The 25,002-nt window shown below is 62.1% G+C and overlaps 1 protein-coding gene across 2 annotated transcripts in view; it reads left to right on the forward strand.

Annotated features, from left to right (window-relative positions):
* Positions 1–25,002, forward strand: part of COL5A1 (collagen type V alpha 1 chain) — a 159,234-nt gene that overhangs the window by 126,796 nt on the left and 7,436 nt on the right. Inside the window, exons 43-65 of one of the 2 annotated variants that reach the window (XM_057724520.1) lie at positions 2,044–2,151; positions 3,129–3,182; positions 4,240–4,293; positions 4,389–4,496; positions 5,352–5,405; positions 5,506–5,613; positions 6,812–6,865; positions 7,562–7,669; positions 8,288–8,341; positions 8,558–8,611; positions 9,441–9,494; positions 10,036–10,089; positions 10,929–11,036; positions 11,130–11,183; positions 11,278–11,331; positions 11,656–11,763; positions 12,963–13,016; positions 13,899–13,934; positions 14,300–14,353; positions 14,807–15,062; positions 16,017–16,129; positions 19,243–19,311; positions 22,776–23,009. In XM_057724520.1, the coding sequence (XP_057580503.1) occupies positions 2,044–2,151; positions 3,129–3,182; positions 4,240–4,293; positions 4,389–4,496; positions 5,352–5,405; positions 5,506–5,613; positions 6,812–6,865; positions 7,562–7,669; positions 8,288–8,341; positions 8,558–8,611; positions 9,441–9,494; positions 10,036–10,089; positions 10,929–11,036; positions 11,130–11,183; positions 11,278–11,331; positions 11,656–11,763; positions 12,963–13,016; positions 13,899–13,934; positions 14,300–14,353; positions 14,807–15,062; positions 16,017–16,129; positions 19,243–19,311; positions 22,776–23,009 (2,004 nt within the window). Of the gene's footprint in view, positions 1–2,043; positions 2,152–3,128; positions 3,183–4,239; positions 4,294–4,388; positions 4,497–5,351; positions 5,406–5,505; positions 5,614–6,811; positions 6,866–7,561; positions 7,670–8,287; positions 8,342–8,557; positions 8,612–9,440; positions 9,495–10,035; positions 10,090–10,928; positions 11,037–11,129; positions 11,184–11,277; positions 11,332–11,655; positions 11,764–12,962; positions 13,017–13,898; positions 13,935–14,299; positions 14,354–14,806; positions 15,063–16,016; positions 16,130–19,242; positions 19,312–19,372; positions 19,442–22,775; positions 23,010–25,002 lie in introns of both variants that reach the window. The other variant, XM_057724522.1, reaches the window with a different exon arrangement.

Here is a 25,002-nt window from a genome sequence, read left to right on the forward strand (position 1 = left end):
ATCCCAGGTGCGGCCTGCTTCTTTCCCAGTGTGGCCTGAGCTGCAGGGGTGCTCGGGGCGCGTCCGGGACAGGCTCGGGGGGTCACACCCACACGTCTGTGTCCCAGCACAGCAGGCACGGGGAGGGCCGGAGATGGTGTGTCCAAACGTGGCTTCGGCCCCTGTGCAGGCTCTGGGTGCCCCGTGTGGATGGGCCAGGGCCGCCTGCTGTGTGCACAGCCTCCACCCCGCCGCCCCCTGGCCTGGGCCCACGGCCAGTCAGCCGAAAGGAAAGGAGGATATTTGGGGTGGTGCTTGCTTTGTTGGTCTGGGGGCGGCATGGAGAAGAGAAGGGACGGGAGACGTGATGGAAGATAAGCAGCTTCTTCCCAGACCCCCGACAGCCGACCGCCTGGCGAACCCTGGGTGTGATCGCCCCAGCCCAGAGGCTGTGTGAGAGCTCGGGGCACGCAGTCTGCAGTCTTGGTTTCCACGAAGAGGGTTACAGAGGCCCTTCCTGTCTAGACGCCTCCTGGGAAACCGACCGCCAGCCCTTCCCCAAATGACTCCCCAAAACGCCCCTTCCTGCCTGGATGTACCCTCACCCCGGCCACGTTTGATGTCTGCCGCGTGATTTTGCGAACGCCCACCCGCCCCTGCGTTCAGTCAGCCTCGGAGACAAATTCCAACGCAGACCTCTCTTCCGAATTCCGAATGTCATAGGAGCCCAAGTTCCAGGGGACAGGCTACGTGGACAATGTCCTGTTGAGTGAGGACACCTGTGTGGATGGATTTCTATTAGAAAGGGTGCTTTTCCTTGTATGTTTTCCCTGTCCACGGCTCTTGGGTAGAAAGAGGGCCTTGGTTGCCTTCCCGGCCGAGAACTCCCCGTTGGAACCACGCTGCACACGTGGGCGCCGTGTAGGATCCGATCTGTGTGTCCTCGGCAGTTCTGGTGGCATCTGATCCTTCCCGCGAGGCTCCCACGATGCGGGTCCCACTGAATTCTGCCCCGGGAGCCTGACTCCTGTCCGGCGCTTGGTGCATGTAGAGCGCACACAAAATCCGGTTGGAAACGGTTGGGTTCGTTGTTTCAAGAGAGTAAATACTTGAGCAGAAACTTCTCAGGGTTGCTCCAGCCCGTGAAACGCTTGTCACGCTCCCAGAATAGCTGTAGGAGAAGAAAAGGCCAAGCAAAGGTCAGGTGTCATGTCGGGCGGGAAGGTTCCACGTGAGCACAGTCAGCCTGGGCATTTTCTGGCTTAATTGGGGAAGAACTTTTATCGGGGGAAGGAGATCAAGGAGCAGCAAGTGAATTATGCAGCAGGAAAGAGGAAGAGGGGGCGGGAGGGGATGCCGGCCACAGTGAGATCCTACAGTGACCGTGCGACCGTGCACGTTCCCACACGTGCCCCCTCCCTGACGTCCACGCCTGGTTCTATGCGTCTGCTGGGAGAAGGGATTCCCGGCTTCAGGGAGAAAGTTCCAGCCGTTCGCAGGGTGGTACACAGCTGCTAAAATTGGGCAAGAACTGGGTAAGGATCACTTGAGGTTACCAAGGGGGCAAATAGGAAAATGAACCAAAACTATGAGGAAGTGAGGACAGGGGTGTGGGTGTGCGCACGCGTGTATGTGCGTGCAGGTCTGTGTGCTCCCGCAGGGAGGGCGTTTGCAGAGAAGTGTGCGAGTAAGCCAGCTGGAGCTCAGGCCCTCCTGGCCCCTGGCTTGGACGACCCCACACACAGACCCAGGAGTTTGGTTGGCGAGGTTTGAACCCTGGTTCTACTGCTTATGAACGAGCCTGTGTTTCCCCATCTGTACGAGAGTAGCCCTTCCTAGGATGGGCGAGGATTAAATGCAGGAATGCAGGGAAAGTGGTGACACAGGGCCGGCCCCAGAGCCGCCCTCGTGCATCCGGCGGCAATCCCATCAGGACCGTGGTGACAGTCCCGCCCCAGGGGCTGCCCGCTTCCTGCCTGTGGGCCTCTCTGTGGGGGCCAAGCCCGTGGCAGCATGTCCCCACGATGGGGCTGCGCTTGAACAGGCATCTCCTCTCTCCTTTAGGGCGAGAAAGGTCCACAAGGCCCGGCTGGCCGAGACGGTCTGCAAGGTCCCGTGGGGCTCCCTGGTCCAGCTGGCCCCGTGGGCCCCCCTGGAGAAGACGGAGATAAGGTAAGAAGAATTCAGCCCACGTGCTGTCCTGGATCACAGACGGCCAAGCCTGGCCATTGCTGGCAGGTCGGCGCGGCGGGGTGGGGGGTGGGGGGGCGGGTCCTTTTAAACAGAGGGATGCAGGCGACAAAGAGGCTCTGGCGACAGAGGGACCCCATGCTGCCCATCGATGTTCTTGGCGTTAGGGAGGATTTCGGAATAGCTCACAAATAATGGCAATAAGTGAGATCTCTGACATGCTCGAGGGGACTTAGACCCTGCTTTTCTCTTGTGTAGTTTTGATGTTGCCAAAGACATATGCCATAGCAGCCAGAGCAAAGGAAAATGCTCTAAATAATTTCAAATTCTAAATCTGTGGAGCCTGACTTAATGAGGTTTTGCTCAATATCTATTTTTAAATGTCTCCACTTGAATTATCGCGGCCTCCCTTTCATTAAGAATGTGCTTTATAATTCTAACACTGTTCCTGCAGTAGCTTGTGTTTTATCCTCCATCTAATGAAGACAGTGAAATTCAGCTCTTTGGTTTAGCTTTCTGTTTATGAGAACTCTCCGGTGACATTTCCGACTTTGTCACCTCTGCAGCGATGATGCCTTGCCTCTCGGGGTGGGAGACAGCCCTGCGCAGCAGAAATGCTGGCGAGATTTTAATAACTTTGGAAGCATAATAATTGAGTTGTCTTTATTACACTGTCACATCATCTGATTTGACAAAGTAAATATTTCCATTATGATTTTTTACCACATTTTCAAACCTACTATAGTCCTGCAGAGTGTAAGATCAAGGCCTCATCCCTCTTAGATCTCTTATTAAAAAGGAAATCAAATTAATATATGGAATTGTTTCTTCTTAGGAAAGTTATAGGGTCCCCTGGAGAGGAGATTGTTCTTACCCTCCAAGAAAAATTAATTATGGGGAACAGACAACATGCAAACGGGTATTGGACCATCTGACGGGCCTTTCACACCTTCCCACAGGGGGAGATCGGGGAGCCGGGACAGAAGGGGAGCAAGGGAGACAAAGGTGAACAGGTAAGGGGCCACATGAGCCACATGCAGGGCCACCAGTGGAGCCACGACACAGGGCCACGTGCTCGGCCGGACACACACCCAGCACTGACATTAACAACGGTTATAATGTAACAACAGCACCGTAACTGCTGGAGCACAGCTGATGGGCTTTCCCTCCCTGTTGAAATCTTGTGTGCGTGCCGTGTGCCTGTGTGCGCATGGGCACGGGTACATGTTAGATGCACATGTCTGTATGTAACATGTATCTGTAAGTGAATCTCTTATTAACATATGAACAGGAAGCACTCACGGGTTTTGTGAAATAAAGCAAATTGAGCGTTTTTGTCCTTGAGGGTTTCGGTCCCACAGACAGAATCAGCGCCCTCTGATCCCGGGGGCGGCCGGATATTCCAACAGAGGTGGCGTGCTGACCAAATGCCTCTTAATTTTCCCTTAAAAAAATTCTGCTCAGAAACCCTAGTGCGTTCTTGCAAATCCCTGTCACTAGCTGCCAGCTCCTGCCGGTGGCCAGGGAAGGAGGCCTGCACCACAGGCCTTTTCACTGGGCGTGTCTGTTCCCAGGCAGGCAGTGACCGCGTCCCTGTTGACCAGGGGCCAGTCAGGCTCCCCAGGACAGCCTGCTTGCCGGCCTCTCTCCCGCGCCCCCTGTGCCGACAGTGACGTGCGCGTGGGGATGCACCTGGGGGCAGGCGTCGAGGTGCCAGGCGTGGACTCCGGAGTCGGGCCCTCCCTCAGCCGTGGATAAACCCCATGATCTTGGTCCTTGTTTTCACACGGGGCCTCCGGGGCCTGCGTCATGCGTGTGTGGTGGGGGCTGAGGGGATGCATGGTGGCCTCTGGTGGGATGTTGGCGTGGCTGCCCCGTCACCCCTGACGGCTCGTGCTCGGGGTTGAACGGAGAGCATCACACCTTCTAGAGCTGGCAGCCCGGCCCTGGACGGCCACACACGGGCGCAGCCCTGATGACCGTGGCCACACGGCCCCTGCGCTCACCGGCCTCTCTCCCTCAGCCTCAGCTATGACTCAGGAAGCAACCCTCTCTGTCTCCTCCCCACAGGGTCCACCTGGGCCCACGGGACCTCAAGGCCCCATCGGACAGCCAGGCCCCTCTGTGAGTATCTGCTTAAGGACCCTCTGGGAGTCCCACCCCTCAAGCTGATGTGGCCCAACACCTGGTGCTTACCACGTTCAACCATCTCCCTGCAGGGAGCTGACGGGGAGCCAGGTCCTCGCGGCCAGCAGGGCCTTTTTGGGCAGAAAGGTGACGAAGGTCCACGAGGCTTTCCGGGGCCCCCGGGGCCCGTGGGGCTGCAGGTAACAGCGGAGTTTGCGCGATGCTGGGGGTCCTCTAGCTGATTCCTGCATCTTTGCGGCGCCCTCCCCTCCCCTGCCCTCCCCTCCCGCCCCCTCCCTCCTGTCTTTTGAGGCATGGGGCAACTAGGCGAGGCTGCAGGGGCTTCTGCATCCATCAGAAGAGCTGCAAATTCCCAGAATCCCAGGCACACCCGTATTCACTTCCCTTGACCGGTGGCATTTGTTTTCCTGCTCACTGTAGAAGTGTTGGAAACTGCTGATAAACTGTTAGAAAAGGACACAAAAATGGCTTCTCAGCATGTGGCGGTGCCTGTCCACACCTTCTAAATGCCTGTGCTCTCACACACATGCACATGCGTCTTTCTATTTGGGTTTTGCAAAATCTGAATCGTGCTGCATGTATAGGAGGTTGGGACCCAGCTTTTCCCACTTCCTTTTATATCACAAGTCGCATCAAATGTCATTAAATATCCTTTGAACACATCACTTCTTATTTGTTTCTGAAAGCATGACTCAGTCACTGCCTTGAGTCCCAGCATATGGTGGTGACACAGTGGATTTACGCCTGTCCCTGCTGGCGGCTCGTTAGGGTTTACGGTTTTATGGGACACTTGCAGTAAGCTCCTTGTCCATAAATCTTTGCGTGCGTCTCTCATTCCTTCCTTGGGCTATTTCCGAGACTTGGGATTCGGGGGATACCCTCATTTGTAGCCGTATGTTGAAAAGCGCATTCCGGAGGCTTTCGGATGTTCGGCTTGGGGTCGTGCTGGGGAGGCAGTGAAAGTGGCGGGGGAGGGGGGCGCCGGGATACAGCAGCACCCACCTGCCGAGTTTCTGATGAATGTCTGTTCTCAGGGTCTGCCGGGACCTCCAGGAGAGAAGGGCGAGACGGGAGACGTGGGTCAGATGGTAAGTGACTCCGGCTCATGGAGACCTGGCCGTGGTGGCCGGTTGCCGTGTGGGTAGAAGTGTGTGTTTTCTCTGGGCTCAACGGCTCTCCTTCTCCCAGGGCCCCCCAGGTCCCCCCGGCCCCCGAGGACCCTCCGGAGCTCCAGGTGCTGACGGGCCTCAAGGTCCCCCCGGTGGAATAGGCAACCCTGGCGCCGTGGGAGAGAAGGTGACTCACGCCCCGTAACCAGCACGGTGTCCAGTGTGTGAGCATGTGTGCGTGTGCACGCCCATGCACATACCCGTGTGTGTGTCCACGGGGTGTACAGAGATGTCCAGGTGCACTGCGGGGGCCTTCCTGCCAGATGCATTTTGAAACTTAGAAGCACCGTGCAGGGGGCCTGGGAGCCCTGCCCGTGCGCAGAGCGGCCTGTGCGGAACTTGCAAACGATGCAGCACCAGCAAGGCCCTGCCGCCTCTTCTGAGATCTGGCTCTGATGAACGTGGTTACCTACTCCTTGATGGGTGCAGCCGCTACCTTTCCAGTTTCCACTCCATCACATCCCGTCTCCTCGTAGCCCTGGGTCCTCTCCATCGCATCGGGTTAATATCAGAGCCTGGGCCCCGGAGATGACTCCTGAGCACCCTGGGCGTGTGTGCGTGCACACGTGTGTGCTTGCCTTACACGCGTGTGTGCAGCGGGCAAGATGGTGCCAGAGTCTGACTCCACCTGGCCCGGGAGTTTGCGTGGCTTTTAAAGCGCTTGTGGGAAGGAAATGAGTGTGCTGCCTTGCGTTTGCATTCTCTGGACACCGTTCCAGAACTTTCTTTCTGACATCAGGCCATTCAATTCAAAGACGTCTCCCATGGCTGCTCATTTTTTACAATGGGAGAATCATAGAGAAACACACCTGCTGAGACCGCCGTTCACGGTGTGCGGCCTCTGCTCAGAGCGGTGCCCTCTCCCTGTGCCCTCCCCACCCCCCGCGGGGCCGTCCCAGCTTCCGCCGCCACCACACCTGCCCCTGCTGCTCCGTCCCACCTGCCAGCAAACCGAGGATGTTGTGCTGTTTTCTGTCTGCCTCTGCCCGGCTGTGCCCTCCTCCTTTCACCTGGTTTCTCCCAGTCATCCTCCAGAACTCACCCGGGGCACCCCTTCCGGGGAAAGCCGTCTTTGACACCCCCACGTCCTGTGCACGCCTTCTCCGCGTGTGTTACATGCCTGTGGATGTCACTGTCACCGCTGTATCCCTGGATTCCTCCCCTGTCCCCCCTCCAGTCCTGGGAGCCGACAGAGGAGAGTGACCGCGTCTGCCCCTGTCCCCCGACCCCCACCCCAGCCCAGCGTCAGGGACGACTTCCGAAACGCCTGACGCTGGGCCCTCCGTCCTCATGGCAGCTGTCGTCACATTGTGTTTCCTCCCCAGGGTGAGCCTGGTGAAGCTGGAGAGCCTGGCCTGCCCGGCGAGGGGGGCCCCCCGGTGAGTGGGCGGCTTCGGGGGAGGGGCGGGATGCGGCACGGACGGGCGCCAGGTGCGAGACCCCTGCTCTGCCTCAGTTTCCCGTCCACAGAATGGGAGTCCTGTCTCCTCTTGTGCCTGCCTCGTGGTCTTGCTGGCAAAAAAGAGGGAGTGTGGTGGGGAGTGAGCATGCGTGTGTGTGCGTGTGTACATGTGTGCATGCGTGTGCGTATGTACAGGTGTGCGTGCATGTGTGTGCATAGCTGTTAGTGATGAAGGCCCAGGACAGCTGGCCCTGAGTTGCCGTCCATCCGTGGTGCTCCGGGCCCTCTCACAGGCTCCCATAAGCCTGGGGCCCGTTGTCACCCTGCCGGCCCAGACCTGCAACATTCAGACCTTCGCAGGTCGGATGAGCGATCTCTCGAGGGCAGCTCTCCAGCCCAGGAGGCGGCTGGTGGACAGAGGTCTCCTGGGCTCCCTCCGCCCGAGGACCCCAGGGTGGGTGGGCGGCCCGGGTCCCTGCGGCCCCTCCCGGTGCCAGCGGGGTCAGACTCTCCAGGGACTTGTCGAGGGGTGGGGGAGCCTGGGACGCTGCTGGCACCCAAGGGGGCTCGGGCGCTCCCTTTCCATGGGATGCCAGGACGCCTGAGGTCAGCTCCTCACTCGGGGCGACTGCAAGGCCAGCTTTGGGAACACAGTCCCCGCCTCTCCCCCCAGGGGCCCAAAGGCGAAAGGGGAGAGAAGGGCGAGTCGGGCCCTTCTGGTGCTGCTGGACCCCCTGGACCCAAGGGCCCCCCCGGAGACGACGGTCCCAAAGGCAGCCCTGTGAGTACCTGGGGGATGCTGCGGGGCCCCTGGATGGTCCGCACTCGCGGGCGTGCGCTGAGGCTGCCTGACCGTCGCGGGTCTCGGGGTGACTCCTCTAAGGTGTAGAGGTTTCCACACCTGCTACTGGACCAAAACAGTGGAGGCGGGAGTGGGGAGACGTGGGGCGGGGGGTGGACACCTCAGGGGCCATGTGTGTGGACTGGGCAGCTCTCTGGCTGGCACGGGCTCTGTGTGCCCCACCCCTGCCCCGGCCTGCATCCTGCCCCAGCTTCGCATCAGGAGGGTCTGCAGAGCCGCTCATCCTAGAGGTTAAAGGTCCAGGTTCCAGTGTCAGCCGGGGTCTCCAGGAGCAAAAGTGTGGGCAGGAGGCTGTCGTTTGAGGGCCTCAGGAAGGCGAGAGGGCTGACCCTGCCCTGTCCGCTTCCAGGCTTGCGTGCCTCACGAGAGGATGTTCTGGGAAGGGCTTCCTGCTGGGAAGGGCTGGAGGTGTCGGAGCCGGTGGGATGCTCTGGGGCTGGACGACAACGCAGGGCGGCGGTCTGGATGCAGCCGGGCGGGGCAGCGCGCTCCAGGCTGGGTTGCTGAGGGCCCAATGCCTCTCTCCCTCTGTTTCAGGGCCCCGTCGGTTTTCCCGGAGATCCCGGACCCCCTGGGGAGCCTGGCCCTGCGGTAGGTGCTCGAGGCGGCAGGGGCCCTGGGTCCCCACAGCCTGTGACCCTCCTTGCTGGCCCCATTCTTCCCTTTCTGGTTGTTTCTGTCACGACTATCCGTTCCCACTTCTGAGCGCCGGCACCTCCAGGATGGAGTTTGATTTTGGGGTCAGGATTGGGGACGCGTGGGGTGTCGGTGCCTGGAGGCAGAAGGAACTTGCTTTTGTCCCCACAGGGTCAAGACGGTCCCCCTGGTGACAAAGGAGATGATGGTGAACCCGGGCAAACGGTGAGTCTGCCCAGGACCTCTGGGGACCCTGACGTGGCTTCTGGGGAAGGAGTCGGGGCTTGGGATTTGCAACTTGCTTTATTCATTTCTGAGCAAAACCTGCACCCAGTTACCTTAGAATAGTGATTCGAACACCACAGGGGGCCGAGAGCTCCCTCTGAGGACCTTGAGAGCTGGGGACCCTCCTCCAAGAAGGGAAATGCACACACAGTCCCAACAGCGGTTCTGCACACAGAGCCTGGCGTCTGCCACCCGCCCCAGAAGCCCACCCAGGAACATCAGGATTCCCTGTTTTTGCCCAATGGGGTCAGACACTCTCCTCAAAAGGCTCTTCCCACGTCAGCCCCTGGAGCTGAGCTCACGCTAGACGTTGCCTCTCACTTGATGTTGAGTTTTTGAAACGCTACCTCCTGCGGGCCTCAAAAGCTTTGGGCCACCTGCCCTGGGGCCAGGTCCCCTGGAGAGATGTCTGCTGCTCTGCTGCTTCCTGGCCAGTGACCCAGGATGACGGCTGTCCCCCTTGTGCCTCCGGGTCCATTTCTGCAGAAGGGGTGCTGGCAGATGGGGTGGGGACCTTCTGCACATGCAGCAGAACTGCGGGTGGCAGGCGGGTCCCCCACCGCTGAGTGCAGACGTCAGAGCAGAGGCCTCCAGGACCACCTCCATTTAGGGCTAATTCTGCAAAAGAAGAGACAGGCAGTTTCAGGGCCGGCCGAGGACAGATCCGACTGAAAACGGCATTTTCTTAGCCTCGGACCCACCCCGCCCTGGCGTGTCTTAGTCTAACCGACCCTGATTCCTAAGTGCTCTGTTCTGTCTCTGACACCAGGGATCCCCTGGCCCTACGGGTGAACCAGGTCCGTCTGGGCCTCCAGGGAAAAGGGTAAGTGATGCTGCCAGTCGCCCTTGGCCCTCAGCCTCCTGCATGAAGCGTGCCCTTCCCCAGCCCCGGCTTGGACCCTGGGGCCCTAAGCACCCCGCGGAGGAAATTGCTTCTGTTTGCGGTGCGTTCCGCGCTCAGCTTCCTGCCACATCATCAAATCTCAGACCCGCTAGGTCGATGTGCCGCTCCTTTCAGGGTGAGGCAACTGCTGACACCGTTAGTAACGGCCCTGGTGGGAGAAAAACACCCACAGAGCTCAAAAAACCCCTTTTCCCCTGGGTCAGACCTTTAGAAAAGTCTGAACAAGCTAATTGAATATGTAGTCTTCTGCTCGGGCTGCAATAAACTCTACAGCTTGGTGCCTCCTCCCCAGCCTGACCAGGGGCCTTTTTCCGAACCAGAGACCCTGGGCCTCGTTCTGAGGGCCTGGGAGGGACCTCCACAGCCCCCTCCCCCACCCTGCAGACCGCCCCCTCCGCCATGCTAAGCTGCTCACTTCTGCGAGCTCACTCGTCACGTGTGGCCCTCTTGCTCCTTCCAGGGTCCCCCCGGCCCCGCAGGTCCCGAAGGCAGGCAGGGGGAGAAGGGAGCCAAGGTAAGTGCTTTTCGGCCTGGCCGTGGCTGTGGCCATAACCATGGCTGTGCATAGACCTTCCAGAGGGTGCTGAGGGCATTGGTGGCCATGTGGGTGGGGACTGGACACATACAGGGAGGGCCCGGTGGGGCCCAGAGGGAGGCGGGCTCTCTCTGCAGACCTGGGCAGGAGAATCGTCCTCTCCAGGAGGCGGCAGGCTGGCCGTACCTGTGGCTGTGGGGTCCCTGACTCTGGTGCCACATTCCATCTGCCCCGCCAGCCTGAGGGAGGGGAGGCCAGTGCTGGGTGCCCTCAGGCCTGGTGTCGGCCTGGTCAGGCCTCAGCTGCCTCACCTGCAAGACAGAGACAGTGACCGTGCCCACCTCGGGGCTGAGGAGAGGCTGCAGTGCCCGTGCGGTGAGGTTAGGGTGCGGCGCGGCGCCCAGAGCTCTCCTGGCTGCTCCCTCCGGGAGGTGCTGGGTGGCACCTGGGTGCCTCCAGTTACCTCCTCCTGTGGGTGCTCCGGTGCTGCCTGAGACAGTGGTGGAACTCGTCCAGCCCCACATCTGCTCAGGATGTGGGGGCCGTGTCCACTGCGAGCTCCGCACCGGCCGTGACCGCCGCGGGGGCCATAATGGTGGAGAGGCTGGGAGCCTAGGTGACCGAGGACGTTAGTGGGTAGACGATTGGGCAGGGCGGCCTCTGCAGGCAACATGGAGAACTGGGGGCAGCCCCCGGATATCGGGGGGCATCTGGGGTTCTCTCCAGGGCTCCTCGTGGTTTCCGAGCGGCGGTTCTGGGCGGGGGTGACGGAGCCTCAAGCATCGGGGTCCCACTCTGCCCTCCTTGCTGCCCTGCAGGGAGAAGCGGGCTTGGAAGGCCCTCCTGGGAAGACTGGCCCCATTGGCCCTCAGGGGGCCCCCGGGAAGCCCGGGCCCGATGGCCTGCGGGGGATCCCCGGCCCTGTGGTGAGTGGCCTGTGGGTGGTGGCTGCCGAGGGAGGGGCACGGGGATGGGGACGGCCAGGGTGGGGCTCACGCAGAGGGTTGACTGTGTTTCAGGGCGAGCAAGGTCTCCCAGGAGCCCCAGGCCCCGACGGCCCCCCCGGCCCCATGGTGAGTCACGGACGCTCCCGAGGAGCCCCCCAGCAGTGGTGGCAGAGGGTGGGACTAGGGATGAGAACTCTGATCCCTCTGCCTCCCCCCACAGGGTCCCCCAGGACTCCCCGGCCTCAAAGGAGACTCTGGACCCAAAGGGGAAAAGGTGAGATGGGGCTCCAGGGGCCCCTGTGGTTGGAGCTTGGGCCCTTCGAGTCCCCGTGGTTTCAGGCTCAATAAGGTGTTGCTTGTCCCCTGCGTTTGTCACGTGCTCGGGGTGGGGACACAAAGAAAACAGACCCCAAACTTGGAGACCCGGCTGCTGCCCTCAGGTGGGGTCCCGCGAGCCCCAGGGACGGCGCCTGCCCTGGGCCTGTCTCCCTTCCAGGAGATGGGGGCCCCCGTGGCCAGGGTGCACCTCCGCGTCTAGTGGCCCACGTGGCTGGACGTGGGGTGTTGCCACTGCACATGCCCCTTGCTTCTCCCACAGGGTCATCCAGGCTTGATCGGGCTCATCGGACCTCCAGGCGAACAGGGAGAAAAGGGTGACCGCGGTCTCCCTGGCCCCCAGGGCTCTTCTGGCCCCAAGGGAGAACAGGTGTGTGGGATGCTGGCTCTGTGTCCAAAGACCCGGGGCTCGTGCGAGCCGGAAGGGCGTCCCCACATCCATCGAATGGAGATGGGAACAGCTGAGGGGATGGGCTCGCCCACGTGACGGCGAGCTGGGGCAGAACAGGAGCCCAGCCTGGACCCTGACCGGCCCTCATGGTCCTGGCGGCCTCAGAAGTCAAGGTCATTTCCCCCCCACTCTGTGCAAGACCCTCTGACCCAGCTCATAGTCCAGGAGGTCACTGGCGACGCTCAGCCGCGTCCTCGCCCCACCTTGACCCCAAATATGCACCCCCGACCCTAGACGTCCCTGGGGACCCCCGAGCTAATTGGATCTTGTAGCCCCCAGGAGACCACCACCAAGCAAACCTCAGCGTGCGAGGTTCACCTGCTCTGCACCTGCGAGCCTCTTGCAGTGGATTCTGTGGCCAGAGGGTGGGGGTGTGCGTGGAGGCAGGGGAGGGCACAGGGCAGGCCGGTCTTTCCCGTCCCCATGTCGGGGCCACGGGGCCGCATCCCAGCCTGTGAGCCACCGCTTCCCAAGCCAGGGGTGACCGGCGCGCACGTGCCCCGGAGCTGTGCCCACCTCGGCCGGCGCGTGACCTGGGAGAGGATGGGACGCGTGGGGCAGAGCTGGAGGGGGCAGAGCCACGAGGCGGGAGGAAGCTAGTGGGATGCTGTGCCCCCTCCCACCCCCAGCTCATCCACCCTGTCTCCCCGTGGCATGGAGACCTGGAGAGCGGCCCACAGGCTGCAAACTCCAAGTGTGGGAAAAGCCCTGGGAGTCTGGATGGACAGACAGAACAGCACGACCCCAGGACACTCGCTGCCCCCTGCCCCGGGGCTCGTGCTCTGGGGGAGACCCTCACCGTGAGCCGACAGCAGACAGCGGGGACCAGGCAGGGATGGTTCATGTGAGAACATTAGAGGGGAGTGTTCACGCCCAGCCGCCTCCCCGTGGCCCTGTGGGCGCCAGGGTCCTTCCAGGCTGGCCAGGCGGCAGCTCCCGGGGCCCTCAGCCTCATGGCAGGCGTTAAGGCCCCACCAGGACCCTCAGGGAGCAAGGGCTCCGCTATCACGTGGCCGGCGCCCGCGGGGGGTGGGGGAGGAGGCCAAGGAGAACCGAGGGTCGCAGGACAGGCTCCCTCCTGATCTGGACAATGGTGACTCCATCTCTGCTCCTTTCAGGGCATCACTGGTCCTTCCGGCCCGATTGGCCCCCCGGGACCCCCAGGCCTGCCGGTGCGTAACTGGGAGCGGTGTGTGGCTCCCCAGGTGGTTCTGGGAGAGCAGGGAGGGGCGTGGGCCTCAGAGTGAAGGGGAAATCGCGGGACCGCCGGGGGTTGGGCTGCAGCCCAGGCGGGCCTGGCGCCCTCAGGGTTGACGTGTTCAGTCACTCAATCCGGGTTCTGAGCGATGGAGACAAGGAAGTGGGCTCGCTGGGCTCTGGTTTCAGGTGGGGGAGGAGACGGGGAGCCTGTGTGTCTGGGCACTTTAGGGTGTGTGGACAGCCCACTGCAGGCATTTGGGGGAAGGTGAGGAGAGTGGCTGCTCCCTCCACGGGCCCTCCCCATCGGCACGCGCAGGGCCAGGCTGGCCTGGATAGGAGGAGTTGGGGTCCCGTCTCCTAGGCACCCGCCTGGGGCCCCCCACGCAGCCGGGAGACCCAGGACTCCAAAGAGCCCCCGGCCTTGAGTCTCTTCTCGCCCGAAACCAGTCAGCCTCTGAGCCGCACGTGGGCCTGGGTCCACGTCGCCCGAGGTGGCCCCGGCTGGTCTGCCGCTGGCCCTGCTGCGGGCTGCTGGGAGGGCTGCGGGGGCTCCGTGCTGGGATCTCTGAGCCCAGCACCCCCTCCCTGTGCCTGACTCCGGCTTCCTGAGCAGCAGTTTCCCCGCTGGGGAGGGTGGGAGGCCGGGCTGGGGCGCAGGGGACCCTCCCGGCTGCCATGTGGGAGAGCACCTGCCCCGCCCACCTGCCCTTTCAACAAGTACACGTGTAGGCTCTGGGGCGGGGCGGGGCGGGGGTTGACGAGCAGGCCGGGCCCGCGCGGGGCTGTGGTCCCAGGCCGGTGCCCGGAGGGGGAGGGGCTGCCCTCCAGCTGACACTCTGCCCCTCTCTCGGCAGGGCCCCCCTGGTCCAAAAGGTGCGAAGGGCTCCTCGGTAAGTGGTGTCGCCCCTGGCCGGCCCACGCCGCCCTGGGGGAGGGACGTGCATCCCCTTGGATGAGAACCGCCCTGGGGTCCCCCTTCTCCCTCGACTCACGGCCAGTTCACGCTCCTCCTCTGTGGCTGGGCTGCCCTGCACGCGCCTCCAGCCTGAGTCGTCTGAGGCCAAGCTTCCCTGCCTTACAGAAAGGGCTCCGTCCCGCGTCCCCACCTCGGGGTGTCCAGTCCTCGCGTCTGGGCCTGGGGAGGTCTGTCCCTCCGCCTTCTCCGTGTGTTTCTAGGCATCCTTAGACCTCAGGGTGGACCCAAGTCACATCAGGCCTCAGTGACCAGGGTTCGTTCTGTTTTCTTTCTCCCCAGGGCCCAACTGGTCCGAAGGGTGAGGCAGGCCAGCCAGGACCCCCCGGCCCGCCAGTGAGTAGCCCTTAAAGACTTGGGAGTGAGGTGGGGTTTCTCTTAACGCCGCGGGAATCATGGGGAGCATCTGTATGTGTGGTTTGATCCCAAAACGTTTTGAAATGTGTGTGGTGCGTGGCGGGGCCCGTGCTCGGGACACACACAGGTCAGCCTGGGGCACCTCCCCCGTGGAAGTCTGGTTGGGGAGAGGTGGGGGGAGGGGGTCGTGTGTGTTTGTGCATGTGTGTGCGTGCGCGTGTGCGTGCGTGTGTGTGTGTGTGTGTGTGTGTGTGTGGCGGGGGCAGGCAGCCCTAGGGGATGGGTGTGGAATGTTCCAGAGACAGAGCAGGGGACGAGAACTGTACTAAGATGGCCGCTGTCTGCGGCCCAGAGCCCTGCAGGTGCGGCCCTGCCCCGCCCCGGGGCCACCTCGTCCTCTCCGACCCATCGCTGCCCCTCTTCTGCACCCAGGGCCCCCCCGGCGAGGTCATCCAGCCCCTGCCGATCCAGGCGTCCAGGACGCGGCGGAACATCGACGCCAGCCAGCTGATGGACGACGCGGAGGGCGAGCACTACGTGGACTACGCGGACGGCATGGAGGAGATCTTCGGCTCCCTCAACTCCCTGAAGCTGGAGATCGAGCAGATGAAGCGGCCCCTGGGCACGCAGCAGAACCCCGCGCGCACCTGCAAGGACCTGCAGCTCTGCCACCCCGACTTCCCTGACGGTAGGGCGGCCGTGGGCCCGGGGACAAACGGAGGGGGCGGGGCAGAGGAGCGGGCGTGGTGGGAGGGACCCAGACCTGGGCGGGCACACACCTCCCTCGACCTCACGTCTCCATCCGTGCAGTGGGGACACGGTGGCATCTCCCCCTTGTTACCGGACGAGGCGGCGTTGTGGGAGGGGAAGCCATCCTGGGAGGCTGGGGAAAGAGGTTAAGGCTGTGAGTCCGCACGGAGCCAGGGTCTAGTCTAATCTTAGCCATCGTCTGGCAGGTAACCTACCCGGAGCCCCATGTTTCCCGTCTGCAAAATGGGAATTAAAACACGTGCCTATCAGAGGACATGTTTGCAGCATATGAAATGCTGTGGGCCTGATGTGATGTTGGCCGCAGCTGCTGTCAGTGTTAACAAGAAGAGTCTTTGTGCTGGTATTTGATGTTGTACTTGGAGAAGCACTACTTAGACTCCAAAATATCATAAAAAATGCCAGTCGGTCCCGTTCTCACCATTAATAGCCAAGCACTCACTACCTGGCTGCTAAAGAGTAAAATCACACTCACTTGCCGCTTTCCCTCTGGGAAGGATGACCGCTTCGCCTACAAGAGTTAAGGGATGGCCGTGGTCCCAGGTGATGCTGATCCCAAGTGCGTGAACTTCTAGGAGTTTTCCTGGAGCGCCTCTGGGTTCCCATCCACCCACCAGCAGGCAGAGCCATCCTCCAGGGTCCCCAGAACTCGGGCCCTGGGGGCCTCATGCTCCAGCTGTGCTCTCAGTGATGAGTCTGTGCCCGTCCATCTGTGGGCCCATCGGGCACAGCCCAGAAAGGGCAGTGCTGCAGCAGCCGTGCCCGGGCCACGTGCTGTCACTGCTGAACAGAGATGTGGCAGCTGCTTCTAGAACCATCCAGAGAGCAGCTCTCACCACCCGCTTCCCTCCCTAACCCTAACTCTGCGATCCAGGTGAATACTGGGTGGATCCGAACCAAGGCTGCTCCGGGGACTCCTTCAAAGTCTATTGCAACTTCACAGCCGGGGGCTCGACGTGCGTCTTCCCTGACAAGAAGTCTGAGGGGGTGAGTACCCGCCCCCAGCGCCTCCTCTCCCTGCAGGGCCGGGCCGAAGTGCCAGATGTTTCACAGGCATGCAGCTTTAAGAGTGAAAACCAGAAACCGGCCAGTTCTCAAATCAAGGTTTTTCCTCCAGAAGGAGACTTGAATTTCCTTTAAGAAGAAATTTCTAGCAATGGAAGGGCTCAGTGCAGCCTCGTAGGTGGAAGGTGGAAGGGGAGGCTGGCCCGTGGGTGTCTCCCCACTCCCCGCCCCAGGACTGGGATTCCCACCACTGGTTGGTCAGATCCTTCCTGAAATGACTCTGTGGCTCTGACCTCAGACCAACCTGAAACCCATGGAGGGACTTTGGGGGCAAAAGTGACCCAAATACATCTTTCAGAAGCTGGCGTTTGCTGACATTCTTAGCGCCAGCTTCCAGGGTAGTGGCTCCTGACTGCCACACGTCCCTTTAAAGTCTGCTTAGCAAGGTTCTGATACGTAGAGGTTTTGTGGGGTGTCGGATTTTTACCTCTGTGGTGGGGTCTGTGTGTGTGCTGACGGGTGTGAACCAGTGTGTGTGGCCGGGCGCGCGGATGGCGGGTGGATGGCGTGTGGGTGGCATGCAGGTGGTGTGTGGATGGTGTGTCGGGTGGTGTGTGAATGGTGTGCAGATGGCGTGCAGATGGTGGGTGGATGGCGTGTGGATGGCATGTAGATGGCAGGTGGATGGCATGCGGATGGTGTGTGGATGGCATGCGGATGGTGTGTGGATGGCGTGCGGATGGTGGGTGGATGGTGTGTGGATGGTGTGCAGATACCATGTAGATGGCATGCAGATGGCGTGTTGGATGGCATGTGGATGGTGGGTAGATGGCATGCGGATGGCGTGTGGATGGCATGTAGATGGCAGGTGGATGGCATGCAGATGGCGTGTTGGATGGTGTGTGGGTGGCATGTAGATGGCGTGCAGATGGCATGTCGGATGGTGTGCAGATGGTGTGTGGATGGCAGGTGGATGGTGTGTGGATGGTGTGCAGATGGCGTGTAGATGGCGTGCAGATGGCATGTCAGATGGTGTGCAGATGGTGTGCGGATGGTGGGTGGTTGGCATGCAGATGGCGGGTGTGCGGATGGCGTGTGGATGGCATGTGGATGGTGTGTGGATGGCGTGTCAGATGGTGTGTGGATGGCGTGTGGGTGGCGTGTCAGATGGTGTGTGGATAGCTTGCGGATGGCAGGTGGATGGCGTGTGGATGGTGAGTGGATGGCGGGTGGATGGCATGCAGATGGCATGTGGATAGCATGTGGGTGGTGTGTAGGTGGCAGGTGGATGGTGTGCAGGGACAGGCATGTGTAACAGGTGTGTGCTGCTTTCTCTCAAGCACGCGTCAGAGGCCGGGCCCACTTTGGCCCAGGACAGGTGAGGAAGAGGGGCAAGATCTCTACCTGGGAAGATGGTGGAGACTTTGGCCACAGTGCCCTCTGCATCTGTCTGGACAGACCCTCCTGTAACGTCCCGCCCAGACGGCTCCCGCCTGTGCTCCAAACCGAGGGCAGCGGGTTCCTGGAGCCGCAGCCGCGTTTGCTGTGCACGTTCAGGGTCGGGCCTAGCAGGAGTCAGGCAGCCTGTGGTCCCCGGCTTCCCAGCAGCCTCAGCGCCCAGAGCCGCTTCCTCTAGCGGGAGAGGCGCCCTGTCCCTAAATCTCCCTGACACCGCAGGGAGCGCCGGCACCCCCGTGGGCCGGCAGGAACAGGGGCTCTGCACTGACGTGGACGCTTCGGGGACCATGTTTTATGTTCACGCTCCCCCGACCTGGGCTTTTAAATCCTTGGGAAACTACAGTCCTGGCAACAAGAACAAGGAAAGTCAAACCCCAGGACCCGTGCATCTGGCAGAGGCCCGGGGGGAAATTCAGGTGGAAAAAGGCCGGTTCACATCCTGTTGTTGCTGCCGGTCCTCTGCAAACGGCCTCGCTGCCGGAGAACCAGTAGGACGCCCCCCAGGAAACCTCGCTGGTGGTGGAGACTGGTAGACGGTGGGCTTGGGCGCCGTGACCCCCGCTGCTCCCACTCTTCCTCTGCACGTGTGCTGACCGCCAGGGGCCCACGGACTGGGAGCCTCAGGAGGGTGGAGACGTCCTGCTCAGTCTCCTGGGCTGCAGGGCGGCGGAAGGGGCGGGGAAAGAGGGCAGAGGTCTGGTGAGGCCCGAGCCTGCCCACACCTCCAGTCCTGCTCTGGGAGGAGGCGGCGCGCGTGCTTCCCGAGCACAGTGCTGAGAGTGGCAGGTTCAGAACCAGGCGGCAGAGTCCTGAGAGGTGGGGGAAGGCTGGACTTGCTCTTCCTGCAGTGGGGCTGCTTTGCGGGCTCCCCTGCACACGGCCAGCTCAGAGGAGAAGCCAGGCGATGGGGCCCAGGACCTGGGGCCCAAGCAGGGCACTGGAGGGACAGCTGGGGACAGGCTGAACCCGTGGGCACTCCCCAGAGACAGTGCCCCACCCCACACTTGGCACACACACTCACACATACCATGTATGCACATGTCATACGCAGAACCGCTCATGCACACCTCACACCCAGCTGGACCTCAGTAGGGTCTCCTGCGCACTCGGTCCCCGGGCAGAGGCCTTGGCAATGGAGCCACGCCCCTGGACCGGGGTATGGAATCAGAGGACGCGCACGTGTCGGCCTCGGCCCGTCCGTAGTAAATGGTCTTGTTATCATTACTGCCTTCATCCGGGCGCAAGGACTGAGAACCCATCGTTCACATCTTCAGTCATTCACCCCACGAGCGTGTTCTGCAGTCACACAGTGCCAGGCTCTGTCCTCGGAGCCGGATACACAGAACTGATCAGATGCAGACTCTTCTGATCCCGCGGCTGAAGCAGGTGCTGGCACCTGGAAAGCACCAGGGCTCCCCCGTCCCCATCGTGGTCACGGGTCCGTGCTGGAGCGAGCACCCAGCTTTAGGGGAGTTAGGGGCACCTAAGGGATCCTCTCCCGGCCGGCCGTCTCGCATCTCCACTCAGTCAGGGAGAAGGCGTGTTTGCAGGACGTGGGAGCATTTCTCACGGAGAGGGAAGTAACAGTGTCGTTCTCTCTGTTTCTCTCCCTCCCCACTTCCTGCCTTGATGTTTAGGCCAGAATCACTTCTTGGCCCAAAGAAAACCCGGGTTCCTGGTTCAGTGAATTCAAGCGTGGCAAACTGGTAAGACGGCCTCCGGCTTGTGTGCGGTGTCGTTTAAACCCGCCCGTTTCATATCTTGCAGAGTAAAATGGCCCGCTGGCCCAAAGAGCAGCCCTCTACCTGGTACAGTCAGTACAAGCGAGGGTCCCTGGTAAGTGGCCACGGGGCTGCCTGCTTGTGGCACGGCCTGGCTCGGCTCTGCATGGGACTAATCGCCCCCAGCGCCGCACCTGCTCTCGCCCTTTGGCCAAACTGCTCCACGGCCGTGACCGCCAGACTCAGGCTGGCCCCTCCTGCCACCCTGACGAGGGTTTACTTTAGCTGGGAGCAGCTGGACGGCTGTTCAGGTGGAGGACGTGAGGCTGGCGTTCAGAGCCCCAGCTGGGTGCTGCCAGGAATTGAAACCAGAGACACCAGGCATGGAGGGTTTATTTTGCTAAGTCCTACCGGGCAGCCCGGATGACGTGGGTCCTGGAACATTAAACCATCCAGTTCTTTCCAGTACCTGTCGCACTTGTGCCCTGCCCCTGCTGCAGCTGGGGGCCAAGGGGCTGTTCCAATTGCTGACGGGGCCGTGGGTTTCTCCATTGCATCCACATGACCATCCTGGCCCCTGTGTGAACGTCTGGGGAGCCCGTCTTAAATAGTCTCTCCCAGAGGTGAAAGGCAACTGGCATCCCTCTAGAGAACTGGCTGTGATGTTTTTCCAGCTGGTACAGAGACCAAGGCTGGTTGGACCTGATTACATGGGGCGAGTGGCTGCTTCCACACGGCAGGGTGTTTCACCTGGGCCCGTTTCTGGAATCAAGTGAAGAGTTCTGTGCTCCCTTCCCAGCACGTTCAAGGACCAGGTTCCAGATGTAGCCTCGTTGCAGGCGCCACGAGAGCCCTCTTGCTTCCCGCACTTGTTCCTCGGCCGGTGTCCCGCCTGGGCCGCCATTGCAGGACGTCCTTCTCGCTTGGAAGCCAGTTCTCGGGTCTGACTTTGGGCCTGACCCTCCGCCCTTGGTCGGCTCCCCGGGAGGCCCAGGGCCACGTTCCCCCAGGACTCAGAGCAGGGCCTTCCAGCGGCCTCTGCCCGCCGCACTCTGGGGACCCCCGTTCCTGGACCCGGAGGCGCCCCAGGCTCCCTGTTTATATCTGCCCCGTGCCCTTGATTCCCGGTCACCACGGCTCTTTCCAGACGCTGAAGGTCCGCGCTCACCTTGCCACGTCTGGGGACCTCCTCTGGTCTTTGTGCGGGGACCTCAGGCACCCTCGCCCCCTTTTTCTCCTGCTGTTTCTTGTCTCCTTCGCCTCCTTGGCGCTGTCCTTGGGAAGGAGCCACTGGCATGTGCAGAAGGACTTGAACTGGACGCCCACTCGGGGGATGGGCAGTGCCCGGGACACTTGAGCCGGGTGGGTGGGGGTCGGTGGTGGGCGCAGGGGTCAGGAGGAGCCAGGGCCAGAGTCCTTTCTGCAGCCGTGCTGGTGGCCTTCTCCTGACAGGGCCCCTCACACGCCACACCCCTCCCCTTGCTCTGCGGGAGCGGCTTCAGAACTCCCCCTTTCAGCCGCCGGCCCAGAGCCCACCTCCTCCTTGCATCCTGTTTTCCAGACAGTTGACCAAGGATGGAGGTGGAGGGACAGTCCAGAGGAAGCATCCGCTCATAGTCTGCACTTTCCTGCTGCATGATTTCTAGCTGCCTGTGACCATCGGAGAGATCAGGGCGTAGGTGCAGGTCCCTGCCGAAAGTAATAGGTGCTTTACTGGGCCGGCGGCCCCGGGCCTCCCATGTGGCAGTGAGGCTGCAGAGCCGCTTTCCCCAGTGCAGGGCGGGGGCTCAGCTGTGCCGGGGCCTCCTGCCACCTGCCCGGCACCGGGGGCTTCATGTCCTTCTGCGTCCAGCTCTGCCCCCGCCTCTCTCTCTGCATGCGTCCTTCCTCCAGTCAGTCACCTTCCGTCCAGGAGGAGCATCCGACAGCCCAGACTGCGGTTGGTATTCACTCTCTCTCCTCAAGGTCCGGCTGGAAGTCGATGCCCGGTGGCCACGTGGGGTGTGGCTGGCAGCTCTGAGCTCTCCCGCCCCAGTGGGAGGGGCAGCATCTCAGGCCCAGCTCACAGCCTTCAGCTCCAATTATATAGATATCTCTGTATATACATGGACAGTATCAACTTAAATCCTCCCTTGTGTGTTCAGCACTGCTCTTTTGGGGTGGGCTGGGGGCCAGGGTCCGAGGCAGAGCAGTGGCAGAGCAGTCGTGTGCACGGAGGAGAGCCGCAGGTCTCAGACCCTGACGTCCATCCATCGTCTGACGGGGGGACCAGACAGGCCAAGCTCACTCTGCTGCATGTGAGGAGAGGGCCTTCGTGGGGAGGAGAGACCTGCCTTGTCCCAGGGGGCTAGGGACCACCCCCGCCCCCGCCACGTCCGGCAGCTCAGAAAGCTGCAGTTGAGAAGATGCAGAAACTGACCTGTCTCTTGGGATGCCCAGCCCGCACCCAGCTGAGCTCACAGCCCAGCGTCTGTCCAGCCCGTGACGCTGAGAAGTCACTTGAGAACCGGCCCATCCTCTCTCCTGGGTGTTGCACTGGGTTTGCTGGCAGAGAGCGGGGCCTTTCAGTAAGGCTCCTGCCAGCAGAGCGCCCCAGGCTGCCCGCTCGGCGTGGGCAAGGCTGACCACCCCAGGCCACAGCACGGCCGCTCTGCTTTCCTCTGGATTCCACGCCCAGGAAGGGGCAGGAAGGGCCTCTCCCTTGTGCTTCCGGGATGGTTCCTTGTCCCTCCAAGCTTTTGGCTCTTGGCCACATGGCCTGTGACCCTCTCACAGGCTGGCCTTCCTGTCTGCTGGCCAAGCAACCTGTGCCTCCCACCCAGCTGGCCGGTCCCTCCCTGAGGCTGCCTGCCCTTTCTGTCTTCAGTCCTTGTGGCCCCGGCCGGGTGCTCGTATGCCATGGTGATTGGCCAGTGGTTTTTATGCACCAGCGTGATCTAATGAGCGCCTTCCTTTTGCTGGCCTTGGGCACAGTGGCAGGGATGTGTCTCTGCCCTCAGGGTACTCACGGTCCAGGGAGGCCTGCAAACCAGGCCCCAGGTGCCTCTGACACAGGAGTCCAGTGCTGGTGTCGAGGGCCTTACAGATGGTAGGAAAGAGAGACTCTCAGCAAGGCCCAGGTGGGCGAGGCACCTAACCCAGGCAGGCTTCCTGGAGGAGGTGGCACAGGAGCTGAGCCCTGGAGGCTGAGTAGGGACCAACCAGGCAAAGAGGAGTGTGTGGGTTATCCAGGTCCCTGAAAGAAACGAGGCGTGGTTCACTGGGTTCCAGCGTGTGCTGGCCTGGGGGCCCGGGCATGTGGCGCGTTTCCAGGTGGGGCCCTCGGCGTGGCCCATGCTCCAGAGGAGACAGCCCGTGCCTGAAGCTGTCGAAGCCCGGGTCGTGTGGACGAGGGGCTCTGTGCGGCAGCGTGTTCCCTCCCTGCTGAGCGCTCCTCCGTCCCCCTGCAGCTCTCCTACGTGGACGCCGAGGGCAACCCCGTGGGCGTGGTCCAGATGACCTTCCTGCGGCTGCTGAGCGCCTCCGCCCACCAGAACATCACCTATAACTGCTACCAGTCGGTCGCCTGGCAGGACGCCGCCACGGGCAGCTACGACAAGGCCATGCGCTTCCTGGGCTCCAACGACGAGGAGATGTCCTACGACAACAGCCCCTACATCCGCGCCCTGGTGGACGGCTGTGCTGTGAGTGTCCCCGCGGCCCCGCCCGGGGTGGGGTGGGGTCGGCGTCTGTCGGCGCCTCCTGAGGTTCGTTCATTCGGTGGATACGAGCTTCCTGGGCACCTACCGTGGGCCGGGCCCTGGGTGCAGTGAGGGCCCAGGTGCGGCGTGGCTGACCGTGGCTGGCGGACGTGGAACCCCCAGGCCAGCGGCAGGGAGCCTCCCGGGAGCTGGGGTTGGGAAGGTCGCGCTGAGACCTGGAGGCAGAGGCCCCGCCTGGGTCCGCGACCCTGTGCCTGGTGCCACATGGAGCGTTCTCGGTCCCATGTGGAAGTCGAGACGCCTCCGCTTTTCTGGGAAAGGCCGGAGCCAAGGCTGAGTTTGCCCCATAAATGTGGCCACGCTGGGCGATGCCTTGCAGACTCAGAGGGCGATGACCTTGTCAACTCCTGTGACGCCCCCAGCCCACGCTGGGTCACCTCCCTGGCCCCCGCGCCGCCCTCGGGGAAGGATGTTCTGCCTGGGCCTGAGAGGGCGGTCCAGGCTGGGGCTGCCTGCCTGCTTGGCCCTAGTCCCTGTGCTTGCCCCCCTGCACCCCCACGTGTGGCCCCCAGCGTGAGGGTCAGCCCCATGGACTGCGCCTCCAGGGACCGCATCTGCCCTGGGCAGCCCCCGGGTCTGAGTTGCATCCTTCTGTCCTGGGAGATGTTTAGCGCAGCCGTGCACAGGGCCCAGCCCTGGTGAAAGCCTCGGATGTGTCCCTCCTATGGCCTTTCTGAGGCTGGAGGTGGGGGGGGTCACCAGGAAGCACCGCCTCTGCGGGTCTTATGGTTACATCCGACGTCAGACCCCCTGCCTCTCCCCACCTGCTCCTCAGAGACCCTGCCCGAGGCCCCTGCCCAGCCCGGCTCCCTTAGGTGACGGGGCTGGTGGGGGCTGGGCCCCCATTCCGTGTCCAGGGTCAGCTGCGCAGTGCCACCGCCCGTGGACACCCTCCTCTGTAAGGCCCTAAGCCTCTGATCTCACGGTCAGGAGGCTCCTCCCTACATCCCGGGCCCCGGTTCTGGATGGGGCCCTTCCCGTGGATTTCCACATCTAGTAAGCCGTCTTTGATCCTCTCTGGTTCTTCCTGGCTCCAGAGGTTTCACCGCTAGGCTCCAACCCCCTTGTTGAACAGAGTGGCCAGGGCGTGTGTCAGAGCTGGTCACAAGCGAGCCCGGCCGGGGGCCCGTGTCCCGGGCACCCAACTGCCTCTGTGTGCTTGCGTGCAGCCGGTGCTTCTGCCTGTGGGTCAGTCTTCCCTGCTGTGCATTCCTGTGCTGTACTGTCAGGGCGTGTGTGGGACCTGAAGGTTCTCCCTAAGGCCTGCTGAGGTGGTCTGGCTACTTGGCCAGGCAGGAGCGTCTGGGGTGGTCCTGCAGGGCCAGGCAGGAAAGTGGGAGGGCAGTGCTGACCCACTGGGTCGCCGGTAGCCACTGAGGGCAGGACTCGAATAGACCCAAGCTTGCATCTTGCCTCCTCCCCTGGCTGCCCCGCTGGGACTGGCCTGGGCCCTGCAGCCGTAGGCGGCTCTAGTCCTTCTCTCCACAAAAGGATCCAGTTGTAACCCCCAAGGGCTTCCTTGCGGATTAGAGGTGAGTGTGTGCAGGGCTAGTGTGGGGCCAGGGTGCCCGGCGGGGCAGCCTCCTCGGGACACTGGGCCTCCCCTTGCTGCTGCCCTGGCCCCTGGGACTGGTATGGGTCAGTCTTTCAGACCTGACCATGGAATGTGCAGAACTGGTCCCTATTTGAGGTCAGAGGGATGCAGTTCCCTGGGGAAAGGGATCCAGAAGCCTCTGGAAGCCTCGGCCGCCCAGCATCTGTTCAGGTTCCTGACGCGAACCCCAAGCTGCTTCCAGAAGGTCGTGAGGCACCAAGGAAAACCATCCCTCGTGTCTGCTTCCTACGAACGAAGACAATCATAGCAGCCACTTCACACGGCCGTGACTAAGACGAGCTCAGAACCTGCTCGGCTGCC

This window comes from Hippopotamus amphibius, chromosome 2, assembly GCF_030028045.1.
Source record: "Hippopotamus amphibius kiboko isolate mHipAmp2 chromosome 2, mHipAmp2.hap2, whole genome shotgun sequence".
NCBI lineage: Eukaryota > Metazoa > Chordata > Mammalia > Artiodactyla > Hippopotamidae > Hippopotamus > Hippopotamus amphibius.